The sequence below is a fragment of the Cydia pomonella genome, chromosome 25, assembly GCF_033807575.1.
Source record: "Cydia pomonella isolate Wapato2018A chromosome 25, ilCydPomo1, whole genome shotgun sequence".
Classification (NCBI taxonomy): domain Eukaryota; kingdom Metazoa; phylum Arthropoda; class Insecta; order Lepidoptera; family Tortricidae; genus Cydia; species Cydia pomonella.
In genome coordinates, this window is record NC_084727.1 from 5,753,014 (window position 1) to 5,766,048 (window position 13,035).

At 37.5% G+C, this 13,035-nt stretch overlaps 1 protein-coding gene across 3 annotated transcripts in view; it reads right to left on the reverse strand.

The window, feature by feature from the left end:
- The window catches only part of LOC133531425 (transient receptor potential channel pyrexia-like), a 28,786-nt gene extending 17,528 nt beyond the window's left edge, over nucleotides 1-11,258 (reverse strand). The window contains exons 1-3 of one of the 3 annotated variants that reach the window (XM_061869633.1): nucleotides 10,898-11,251; nucleotides 10,101-10,544; nucleotides 16-140 (exon numbers count right to left, since the gene is read on the reverse strand). In XM_061869633.1, coding sequence (XP_061725617.1) covers nucleotides 16-104 — 89 coding nt within the window. In that variant the 5' untranslated portion in view covers nucleotides 105-140; nucleotides 10,101-10,544; nucleotides 10,898-11,251. Of the gene's footprint in view, nucleotides 1-15; nucleotides 141-10,100; nucleotides 10,545-10,897 lie in introns of all 3 variants that reach the window. The other 2 variants (XM_061869631.1, XM_061869632.1) reach the window with 2 other exon arrangements.
- Between the last annotated feature and the right edge of the window lie 1,777 nt (nucleotides 11,259-13,035).

The window sequence follows — 13,035 nt, forward strand, 5'->3', positions numbered from 1 at the left end:
TTGAATCTCACTCACACAGCAAGTTCGACCGCGCATTCAACTGCAGACTCCTGCGCCAATCCTTCGTTCTGTTCGCACATGGTGCTGCGGGTCTTCCGTCCCATTCTAGCGGCGTAGTAACTGCACACCCAATTCTGAAACTAACCACGTCCGTTTATGTAAAGGCCCCCTGTTAGTTCAATTATCATTAAGGGCTTATTACATCCATCCTGCCATCGGACGGCTAACAATCGTGTTAGCGAATGGTGGGTAAACAATGTAAACATTGTATTTCATGATTGAAAGTTGAGGGTATAATTGAAATCATTTGAGTTTAGTGATTAACTGCTTCTAATGTTCATAGATTATAATTATACAAGTTTAGTTGGATATGTATTTTAATCTAATTAAATATTAAACTTAATGTATATAAATAGCTTAGAAGTATTTACAAGCAAAGGTTAATGTCGTTAATGTAAAATAAAGATCAATATAGAAATGTATTATCTTGTTGGCAACATTGGTTGTCTTTGTTCAATTGAAATGAATTGATTACTTACTGGTCGCTGATAAAAATAGCTTCTAAGTGTTGCTGAATAAATTATCAAGTACTTTAAATATAAAGTGTGGTGATTATTTACGATTCCTGTGGTTCCCGTAGTACGGTTATCGTACAAATCAGAAGTGACGATCCTGGAAAAGAACCTACGTCGCCTGGAACCGAGGTATTTGACCCCGAGTGAAGGTCAGTGATTACAATTTTATATAATTGGTGATTTGTGCTTGTTTTATGATTTGATCATTGTTGGTGCCTAGAATAGTGAAGTGATAAACATAAAATACTTAAACTTTAGACGTCGATTAACCGTTTAATTTTTAACGTTCATAATGAAGCCGTTACGTAATGAAATCGTTGCAAAGAGGAATTTATATGTGTTTATTATATTAGTTACGTGAGTTTATACAAAGACACCTTAGTTCAAGTAAAGATACGTGAGAACTATAGTAGTTAATTAGTAATAAAACAAGTTTGGTTAATTATTATTGTACAAAATAATTGGTTTTAGTATAGCCGTTTATGCAATTAGATGATTTATGTTATGTATTGTGTACTTCCTAATAAGTTTAGTAATTACTAGTTGATAGTTGACTTATCGTAGGTATCATATTGTGAAGTACAGACAGAATTATTAACCATGGGATCAGATAGGGCTTCTAGATCACGTAAGCGTCGCTCTAAACATCAGCGGCGTTATTCAAATTCTTCTGGTCGAAGCATGTCTAAGTCATCATCACGTAGTTCGACATATTCGCCGCCGCGTCGGCGACATAAGAAGCAAAGAAAACATCGCCATCGCAAAAGTAAACAAAGGGATTCTCTGACGAACAAACCCGAAGGTTATCGTAGTCTAGGGCCTAAAAGTTCTACACCGCCGTTACCTTCAAAAGGTAATTCCAGTAATGATCATCCGTCTGGGAATCTGTCTGCGAGTATTGCTGTGGCGAATCAAACCAGTACAGGCAGTATGTCAGTGGGAAATATTTTGCCGGGTCATGCGTATACTGCACATATTAACGTAGTGCCTGAGTTTGACCCTAACGATGGAGCTCAAAATATCGAGTGCTGGATTCACAAGGTCAACGAGTGCGCTCAAATATATTCGTGGACGGATACTCAGACGTGTCATTATGCTCTACCTAAGCTGTCTGGTTTGGCAAAGCGTTGGTATCAAGGACTGCCATCCCTTTTATACACTTGGCCGCAATGGATGGAAAAATTAAAATTAGCTTTTCCCTCAAACGAAAATTATGGCGATCTTTTGCAACGAATGCTCAATGTGCGTTGTAAAGTCGGGCAACCACTAGACGTATACTATTACGAAAAAATGATATTGATTAATAAATGTGACATAACAGGCCGTAAAGCCGTAGGATGTTTAGTGCACGGAATAGATGACAAGTTTGTCAGGATGAGTGCAAATTCATGCCGTTTTGAGGAACCGGAACAATTATTCTCATACTTACGAACGTTGTCTCAGAATGATAGTTATTTAATGTCACAAAAACGCAGTAAACCTTGGAACAAAGATCCACGGTCTACTCAAAACGCCACGAATACAGCAACAAGTAACGAGCCAGTTAAACCAGAAATAGTTTGCTATAACTGTGGAGAGATCGGTCACATTCGCTCCAAATGTACAAAACCTATGAAGAAGTGTAGTATTTGCCGTAGGGTGGGGCACGTGGCTAATGATTGTCGTAATAAGACTACTTTAGGGTCATCGACCAATACTAACAACAGCAGCTTGTTGCAACTGCCTGCAGCATCTGACAATAACGACGTAAGACGTATTGAAACAAATGACACTGAAACACCCGATGTTCAAATAGTAGAATCCGGAAGCGAGAAGTACTATAAGCAAGTTAAGCTTGAAGGCATAGTTACGCCTGCTTTCATTGATTTTGGAAGTGCACGCACTTTGATTAGGGAAAGTTATGCGAAACAAATATTTGGATCATGGGAACGCCCTGACAATATGGGAAATTTAAGAGGTTTTGGTAATGGGATCGTGCGACCCTTGGGTTCTGTGAATGGCACTCTAAGTGTAGATGAGGTAGAAAGTCCAGTCGATTTTATTGTCGTACCCGACCATCACATGCCAAGCGAAATTATGATAGGCCGCACTTTTACGGAATTACCGGACATCGTGGTTATAAAAACTCCAAAACATTTAACTTTCTATAGAGCTCCTGGGGAAGGATGTGTTTTACCTAACACAAAATACACTTTAAATACAGCTGTTGACGTGACGATCGCGGCGAGTTGTACCTCACCTATAGAAGTGAGTACAACAACAAATTTTACTGGGTCCCTTTATGTAGCTGCTACATTTTGCAATTCACAGCAAAAGGACTATATCATTTTACCGGGATTGTATAGTTTTCATGACAGCCACGGGTTCGTTATGGTTTCAAATCTGGCCGATGCGGAACTAAAGTTTGATAAAAATCAAGTATTAGCTAGAGGAAGTAGTTATGATGAAATTAACGAGCCAACAGTTAGGTTATTGTCAACCACAGATGAAAACGAGCAAGCATTGATAACAGAAGATGTCGTAATAGGGACGCAATTAAATGAAAATGAACGCGATGCATTTCATACGCTTTTGTCGAAATACCGCGATTGCTTCGCATTAGACTTATCCGAATTAGGAAAAACTGATCTGGTGGAGATGAATATTAAACTAAAGGATGATAATCCTGTAGTTTATAATCCTTACCGTATGTCCCTCAAAGAAAAAGAGCATTTATCAATAATTATAGAAGATCTTCTTAAAAACGGTATTATCAGAGAAAGTTCATCATCGTATGCAAGTCCAGTGTTATTAGTTAGCAAGAAAAACGGACAAAAACGTTTATGCGTTGATTATCGGGCGTTGAACCGTAAAACACTGAAAGATAAATATCCACTGCCACGCATTGAGGATAAATTAGATTGTCTTGGTGGCAACAATTTCTTCACCAGCCTCGATTTAGCTAGCGGATATTACCAAGTACCGATGGCTGAGGACAGTAAGCACTTGACAGCGTTTGTCACCCCGGACGGCCTCTACGAGTTCAATAGAATGCCGTTCGGTTTGGCAAACGCTCCAAGTGTCTTCCAGCGCGCAATAAACTCGATGGTAAATGGTGTTGGGCAAAAACTGGTTCTTGCGTACATGGATGATCTTTTAGTACCGTCAAAATCTGTTAAAGAGGGCCTGGAAAAGCTTGAAAGGGTATTTATTATGCTGCGTAACGCTAAGCTAACGTTGAACTTAAAGAAATGCGTATTCTTTCAAGAAAAAATAGAATATCTCGGCTATGAAATTTCTAACGAGGGTATTAGGCCGGGTTCATTCAAAATCGATGCCGTTAAGAAGTTTCCCACTCCTAAAAACGTACACGAGGTCCGACAGTTTGTAGGATTAGCGAGTTACTTCCGTAAATTCGTTCGCAATTTCTCTGTGATAGCTAGACCTCTTACCATTCTTACGAAAAAGAACGAACCTTGGCGTTTCGAATCCAAACAATTAGAAGCGTTTAATCAATTGAAGGATATACTGGTCAGCAGACCTGTTTTGGCATTGTATGAGCCTCATGCACGTTTGGAGGTTCACACAGATGCGAGCAAGATGGGTCTTGGAGCCATTTTGTTGCAGGATGCTGGTCGGGGACTCCAACCCATAGCATTTTATAGTAGGCAGACGTCGCCTGAGGAACAAAAATTTCACGCCTATGAGTTGGAGACCCTGGCAGTCATAACTGCTCTGAACCGATTTAGAGTTTATTTGTTGGGTTGTTCGTTTAAATTAGTAACGGACTGCCATGCTATTCGTAGTACCATGACTAAGAAAGACTTAGTCCCTAGAGTGGCGAGATGGTGGATGGCGATGCAAGAGTTTGACTTTGCCATAGAATATCGAGCTGGCACAAAGATGACTCATGTAGACGCCCTGAGTCGAAATGCTATTGCAGCAGATAATCCACCATGTCGCGATGATGATTGTCACGTCTTTCACATAGTTGGTACAGAGTCAAATGTCACAGCTGATGATAAGTGGCTACAAACTATTCAACAGGCCGACCCCGAATTACAAAGAATAGTCCAAATTTTACAAGACCCCGAAACTAACACAACGGTAGATATTAAAAATAATTTTGTGTATAAAAATGATAGGCTATATCGTATGGTTAAAAAGGGTGAGGACGTGACTTTGCTGTGGGTTGTTCCAAAATCAGTTAGGTGGCAGATACTTAAAAGTCATCATGATGACGTTGGGCACTTTGGGTATGAAAAGACTTATGAAAGAATTCGCAATGTGTATTGGTTCAAAAAGATGCGCCGATTTGTCAAAAAATACTGTAATGCATGTTTACATTGCGCGTATAACAAAGTGCCCGGCGGCCCTAAAGAAGGCATGCTACACCCTATCCAAAAACCTGATAGACCGTTTCACACCTTACACGCAGATCATTGCGGTCCATTCCCACTAAGTAAACGGCGAAATGCTTACATCCTAGCAATAATTGATGCATTTACCAAATTCATATATATAAAACCTGTTAAAAATTGTAAGACTAGCACCACCATAAATGTCTTTGAAGAATATTTCAGCATATTTGCCGTACCGAGGCGTTTAATCACAGATAGGGGGACTAGTTTCACTAGCAACTCTTTTAAAAAATATATAAAGGATAAAGGATCTATTCACATACTTAACGCGGTTGCTAGTCCTCGCTCAAATGGGCAGATTGAACGCTACAATCGTTCTATTGTAGACGCACTTACATCAATGAATCATGGAAAACCTGATAATGAGTGGGACGTTTGTGTACCAAAAGTCCAATGGGGTCTTAACAATACTATCAATAAGGCCACTAATAAAACGCCATCTCAACTATTATTTAGCTTAAGCCCCATAGGCAGTTCTGATGGGGTAATGAATACGATAGTTTCCGAAGCTCAAGAGTATGAGAATCCTGATGTAATGAGAGCAGAGGCTAATGAAAGGATGCGTATAGAACAAGAGAAACAAAAGGAGCGATTTGATAGCAAAAGAAAATGTCCACATAAATATAATGTAGGTGACCTTGTGCGAATTGAAAGGGAAATAGGTAACCCAACTGGTCAAAGTAAGAAATTGCAACCTAAATGTAGCGGGCCTTATAAAATTACCAAAGTTTTATGTAACGATAGGTATGAGGTTGAAGATACGCCTATTACTAAAAAGGCAGGAAAACCGATATACAAATCAGTATTTGCAGTAGATAAGATACATCCTTGGTTGGTTTTTGAAAATGATCCCATGGAGAGTGATTCTGACACAGAAAGTATTAAAGTGTAAAGTACATTATTTGAATTGATTATCATTTAGAGTAATGATTGTATAACACATACGTATATATACTAATTAAATATTATTGTGTTAATGGATGGTTATACTGTAATGTAAATGTGTATTTAATTAAATTTAGCCCTTGGTGGCGATACTAGCCCTGGTGGCGTTACTAGCCCTCAGTGGCGTTACTAGCCCTCAGTGGCGTTACTAGCCCTGGTGGCGTTACTAGCCCTTGGTGGCGATACTAGCCCTGGTGGCGTTACTAGCCCTTGGTGGCGATACTAGCCCTGGAGGCGTTACTAGCCCTTGGTGGCGTTACTAGCCCTGGTGGCGTTACTAGCCCTTGGTGGCGTTACTAGCCCTGGTGGCGTTACTAGCCCTGGTGGCGTTGTTGGCCCTGAGTGGCATCGAAAGGTAAGTGTGTTGGTGTGTTGTAATGAAAGCAAGTGCAGTATAAACTGGTTGATTTAAAGTGCATAATGTTAATTATTAAGTAAATGTATGTGATGATGTGTAATATTTGTGATTTTTACACTTATAAGATTGCTTTAAGATTATTTATGTTGAGAGATTAATATTTATTAATGTGATAACGAATGGTATGAATTGTTTTTGTGTATTCATAAATATTTTTTTTTAACACAATACCTACACGCGAGGACGCTAACGGTGTCAGAAAAGGCCGAATGTTAGCGAATGGTGGGTAAACAATGTAAACATTGTATTTCATGATTGAAAGTTGAGGGTATAATTGAAATCATTTGAGTTTAGTGATTAACTGCTTCTAATGTTCATAGATTATAATTATACAAGTTTAGTTGGATATGTATTTTAATCTAATTAAATATTAAACTTAATGTATATAAATAGCTTAGAAGTATTTACAAGCAAAGGTTAATGTCGTTAATGTAAAATAAAGATCAATATAGAAATGTATTATCTTGTTGGCAACATTGGTTGTCTTTGTTCAATTGAAATGAATTGATTACTTACTGGTCGCTGATAAAAATAGCTTCTAAGTGTTGCTGAATAAATTATCAAGTACTTTAAATATAAAGTGTGGTGATTATTTACGATTCCTGTGGTTCCCGTAGTACGGTTATCGTACAATCGGCAGCGACGTGTTGCTGACGTCGGGCCCGATAACTCTTGTAAGGGTCGTTTTCCGTTTCACGAAATATCAGCAGCATCGTTTACAATATTTCTTGATGTAAATAAATTGTTCAACTGCAAAAAATTTAAACATTTTTGGCAATTCGAGATAAAGTATTTTTTTACATGTCAAATACATATATGGTATCTGGCACGGTAGTGTCCCCGCCAAGGCGAGCAAAGCGAAGCGCAATGGCACTATAGTAAATACCCCTATAATGGAACAGGCACCAGTAATGGGATGGTATAGACAAATCCTGTAAAACAAGAATTTACCATCAGTTTTTAATCGCTGGCAACATTTTACCATAAACAAAAGCCAACGAGCTGCTTAAGTACGGAAGGTGGAGGTAAGGAAAGAAATCTCCATATACCAAAAAGTGTCATCAAAAAACCTTAAATAGGTGGCGCTACAATACCTAGAAAACTTGAACAGAAAATCAAATCATAGCGCACTTCACTCCGTCAATAACGCCTAGGTTCTTAGCTACTCTAGCGCTACTCTGGAGGTATTTGGAACTATTATTTATAGCTGATAGCTGGACACTTTTGCAACAGTTCTACCATAAGAGATTGCACTCCTTTTATTCCACACTCCATATGCTTAAGTTTAATTTTTCATTGATATTTGTTAGTTTGAAAATGAATGGCGCCATACATCCCATGACTGGAGCAAAAAAACACAGTTTTAATTGGTTAATAATAATGAAACCAATTGCAGTAGCTTTCATTAAATACACAGAAAACGTAAAGGACGAATTGGGCATTCAACTTTTAAAGCGTAAAGTGGTAAATAATTTACAGGTGTCGGTGAAATATCAAAAGTGCTTCATTCTTTTTTTTGAACCTTCATAACTTGGGTTTGGAGTATACCAGATAAACAAAATCTTAAAAAATTGCAATTGCATAACTCTCATCCTTTAGATTTTAATCATATCTAGAAAACCTCGATTTCGTCACTGACTCACTCACTCACTGATGATCATCAAAACCCTTAGGATACTTCCTTAGTATTTTCTTGGTATGTAGGATAGTATTAGTACACAAACAACAAAAAAATCGGGCAAGTGCGAGTCGGACTCGCGCACGAAGGGTTCCGTACAATTAATTATAAAAACGGCAAAAAAATATGTTTGTTGTATGGGAGCCCCCCTTAAATATTTTATTTTATTCTGTTTTTAGTATTTGTTGTTATAGCGGCAACAGAAATACATCATCTGTGAAAATTTGAACTGTCTAGCTATCACGGTTCATGAGATACAGCCTGGTGACAGACGGACGGACGGACGGACAGCGAAGTCTCAGTAATAGGGTCCCGTTTCACCCTTTGGTTACGGAACCCTAAAAATTCAAACTTTGAAATTTTTAGCCCCTAAGGGGATAAAATTTTGTATGTGGAATCAATAACTGCTGAAGCAATTAAATTGAAATTTGGTATGTAGATAGTTTTTGTTATGGGGAAGGAAATAGAATCGTTCTCAATCCCAAAATCACCCCGTAAGGGTGAAAAGCTGCGTTAGGGGGGAAAAGAGGTTTGAAGTTTGTATGGGGAATCTGTAAAAAAACAGATTGAATAAAAAATGCCCCCAGAAACGTATTTCAGGATTTTTACTAGTAAATTACCCCTATCCTTTAAATTAGGGGAAAGAAGATTGTCATAAGCAAGTTACGAAAAGAAATGAAATCCCATCAAAAACATTTGCACGTAAAATGTTGCCAAGAAGAAATCATAAGGCTCGCACTGTCAAAAAGTTATCAGATCGCTTGTAGAGCCAAGCTTCTAACTCAACAAGCCCTTACTTCACAAACTCAACACCTTATAATACCTAGTCAAAATATGTGGCACACACACGCTTATGTCAGAAGTTTTAATAAGAATAAAACAAATATCAAGTCGGTTTACAAACAGATAATTAAATGATTATTTATAAATTTGATATCGATAACACTTGAGTCAATATTTACATAATAACTAGAGTCATATCAAGATAAGTTGGCAACGATTTTGATAGCACAGACGGTGCAAGTGTTAAGTAAACGTCATAATTTCATAAATGTTCGACGTTTAAAATAACACTTCCACTGTCTGGGGTGCCAAAATCGCTGCCAACTTATCTTAGTTTGACTTCAGCACTAGTACGTTTTTTCCCCCTAACATTCGGGCTATGTGTAAAAACAATGAGCCACCACTTACATCTACCTACTTCTTTCAAAGACAGCTAAACTGGACCCGAAACCGATAAACTGGGAACAATACTCCAGGTAAATTAGGTATTACCATGGACCAAGAAAAAGACCATGGTCCATGGTATTACATATGTCCACAGGAAAATCAATGATCAATAAACAGTGGCGTAGCTAGCATGGGTGGCACCCGCCGCACCCGGTTAGGAAACTGTGGGTGTCGCCCCAAAATTCAATCAAAATTCTAAAATATATAAAAAGTAATACTTAGTAATTTATGTTTAATATTCCATAGTTCAGAATTTACTCCATCGTTTTCATTTTAAATTCCATGAACTTTCAATCCGTCCTTACACCCTGGCGGGTGCTGCCTTTGCGTGCGTTCTATGACACAGGCAAGGACAGCATCCGCTCGGTGTAACCCTTACATTTCATAAGTGACAATGACATCATTACAAAAAAACATCACAATGGTCCGGAACAAAAAAACCTACGTGGCACCAATGTGTTTTTATATTATTTTTTCTTTATATTTTTTTCAAATTTCAAAGTATTTTTATTCAAACTGACTACAGTGACGATAAATGATCCGTTCAGTAGTTTTTAGTTTTGGAGTAGTTTTATAAGATGTAGTGAATTGACGTTTTCCCCTAGACTTGCGGATGATGAATTGCGTGACAGTCGTGCACATAGCGAATGAGGGTGGGAGCAAAAACGACGTGTCAAATTATAGACCTATGCAGACTGTGATAGTAGTAGAAGTAGATGTGCGCTGGTTCGATATCATACATTGCACTTCTATGTATGCTGTTTTAACTAGGTATTTTGTGGTAGACTGACAGGAGAACTATATACAGAACCTAGACTAGTATTTACAATATAATTATGTACAAGAATATTTACATTGAATTATACTTCAATTTATACCTATTCAACAATTTCTAGTCAACTAATCAAATATAGTGTGAGATTTTTGATATGTAAAGTGTATGTTACATATTCGTTGCTAAGCAGCGGTGGTGGCGTATCGCGCAGGCTCGCGGACTTAGACGCGTAAGATACAGATTGTATTCGCCGCTACATGTTCCTCCTGGCCAAACCGTGACTACGGTCGATACTTAGCGGGGAACCTCACTAGTCCTTCACTTCTCGTCCGCTTCTCTTTGTCTGCATCGCTGTTATCTCTCTCGGGCGATTGCGGCGTTATTTCACACATGACATTATGCCGGCTTGAGTCTGTCGACCGACACGTTGTTCCCCTTACTCCTTACTGTCGATGGAGTAACGACAGTCCCTTACCACTCTATACCGGCCTTCGTGGTTCAAGCGAGCTACGGACAGGGTCGACTGGAAGAAAAACGTGGAAACATAATTCTAAAGCACGTGGGATGTAGAAGGGTGAATATGGTAAGCGCCTATGGAGTACTCGGTAATAATATCTGTCACTTTGTAGTCGGGTAGAGGTGACAGGAACTGGCCTGGTAAACGAAGCGTCTCGTTATAGACGAGCTCTGCCGAGGTAGTATTTAATCTTGCTTCAAGGCGCTTCGAATACCAAGCAGGATGAGAGGAAGAGGTTTAGTCCAAGTCGATGAAGATGAGTGACACATGATAGCGGATTTAGACTGAAGATGGAGGCTTTCGATGAGCCCGTTGGTGGCGGGGTGATAAGCAGAGGTGCGGAAGTGGTGAGCACAAACCATCGTGGTCAGAGGCTTGAAGAACTGGCTGTCGAACTAACGACCACGGTCTTTGGTTAAGCGCAGTGGACATCCGAATCTGGCAATACCAGCTAAATACCAGGGCAGATGCACAGGATTTAGCAGTGATGTCTCTTGGGTGGAAATACCTCAGGCCATCGCGTGAATTTGTCGATGACGTTGATGCAAGATCTGTAATCAGAAGACAGGGTAAGGAGCCCCATGAGGTCGAAATGAATATGAGAGAACCTCGAGGATGGAGTGGTAAAAGTTGAATTTCCAAGTTAAATTTTCTCTTTAACTCTAATGCCTTATTGATCTGTCTGCTTTACACGTCGAGCAAAGCATTAAACCTCTACAAAATCAAGGTCTCTATTAAACAAATTTCTTATCAAGATCAAATTTTACTTGTAGTAAGATGTATGTGATAAAGATGACTCAACTTCTGCTTAAATACTTACATTCACAGATATGCTACATGTAAACTATACACACACAATCACAATTATACTAATTTATCAGCAGCTCACACTTTTGAGCTATGCAAAAATGAATAATTAACTAAACATTACATTTATTTATACTAGCTAAATCTCACTCGTGGCTTCCTTACTTCTTACTTAAGAAGTACTAGGTAGGTAGATATTTATACGGAAAAAATTAAATGTATTCACATTTTATGCTCACCATAGCCATATGAAACCGAAATTATTTGCGGCTTCTAATTCTTCCCACTTTGTATTTATACAAACTCAACTTGATCAATTGCTTTGTGACCTTTCACTGTACCAGTGACCTTAAGTAACCATTTTCATGTTTAAGTTTATACGCGCATGCTCGACTACGAGGGCTTGGCGGGCAAACGAAAACGATCTCAGCGCGATGCACAGTGGATCGAAATGAATCAAAAATGGACATTCGCATTTTTTTCCAAAAATCCTATTTTAAAAAATGCTCTTCGGTTGAAAATGATATGAGAAATAAAAAATGTTATATAAAATTTTTCAAAATGAGGCTTATTTTAAGCAGAAATAAAATAAAATGTGTTTTTTTTTTGTATGAAACTGAAAAATAGGTATCTTATTGTAAGAAAACCGTAACCGATCCCGCTTTTAAACCTTTAGTATGTCATTGTCCTACTTTAGAACAGTAAAAAATAGTAAAAACCTTATCTGAGTAGGTGCCCGTTTTTTTTTGTAGTCCAATCAAAAGTCAGTAAAAACAACATTTTTCTTAGTGCTTTATTTTTTTATTTTCATTAAAAAAACGGTATATTCATGACAATTTAGTATAAAAATAAAATATATATGACATTTTGATACAGATAAATACAAGTTTTTATAAAATGAAGATTTACTTAACAAATAATTAGTTTCTAGAAAACAAAGCATTGATAATATTCCTAATATACTGTCATGGAAAAGTTTGTGAATAATATTGATCTGTTTTACGCATTAAAAAATTTAGGATCTCTAAGTGATAGTGCAAAGTTATGTGAATATTTAAAACAAAATACTTATAAATTTTCGAGAAGAAGATACATCCAACTTTTCGAAGTTTTGCCAAAGGTTTTGCTCGAAGGTACATAAAAAATGGAAAGATTCTAATCGAACACTTGATAATTTTTTGAAGACTCACAGTAACTGGCTTAACATGGCCATAGTGTGGCCAAACGAAAGTTTGGCTCAAGAATTCGATTTTCAAGGAGGTGGTGAATAATAAAGATTTTTAAAATGCATTTTTTTATTTAATTATATCGTTATTGTTGATTTCAAGTATATTTTAGCTATTTGTTTACTATCAATAAAAACACCGCAATAAATGTTTCTATTTCAATGCAATTTTCTTGTAAAAACTTGTATTTATCTGTATCAAAATGTCATATATATTTTATTTTTATACTAAATTGTCATGAATATACCGTTTTTTTAATGAAAATAAAAAAATAAAGCACTAAGAAAAATGTTGTTTTTACTGACTTTTGATTGGACTACAAAAAAAAAACGGGCACCTACTCAGATAAAGTTTTTACTATTTTCTACTGTTCTAAAGTAGGACAATGACATTCTAAAGGTTTAAAAGCGGGATCGGTTACGGTTTTCTTACAATAAGATACCTATTTTTCAGTTTCATACAAA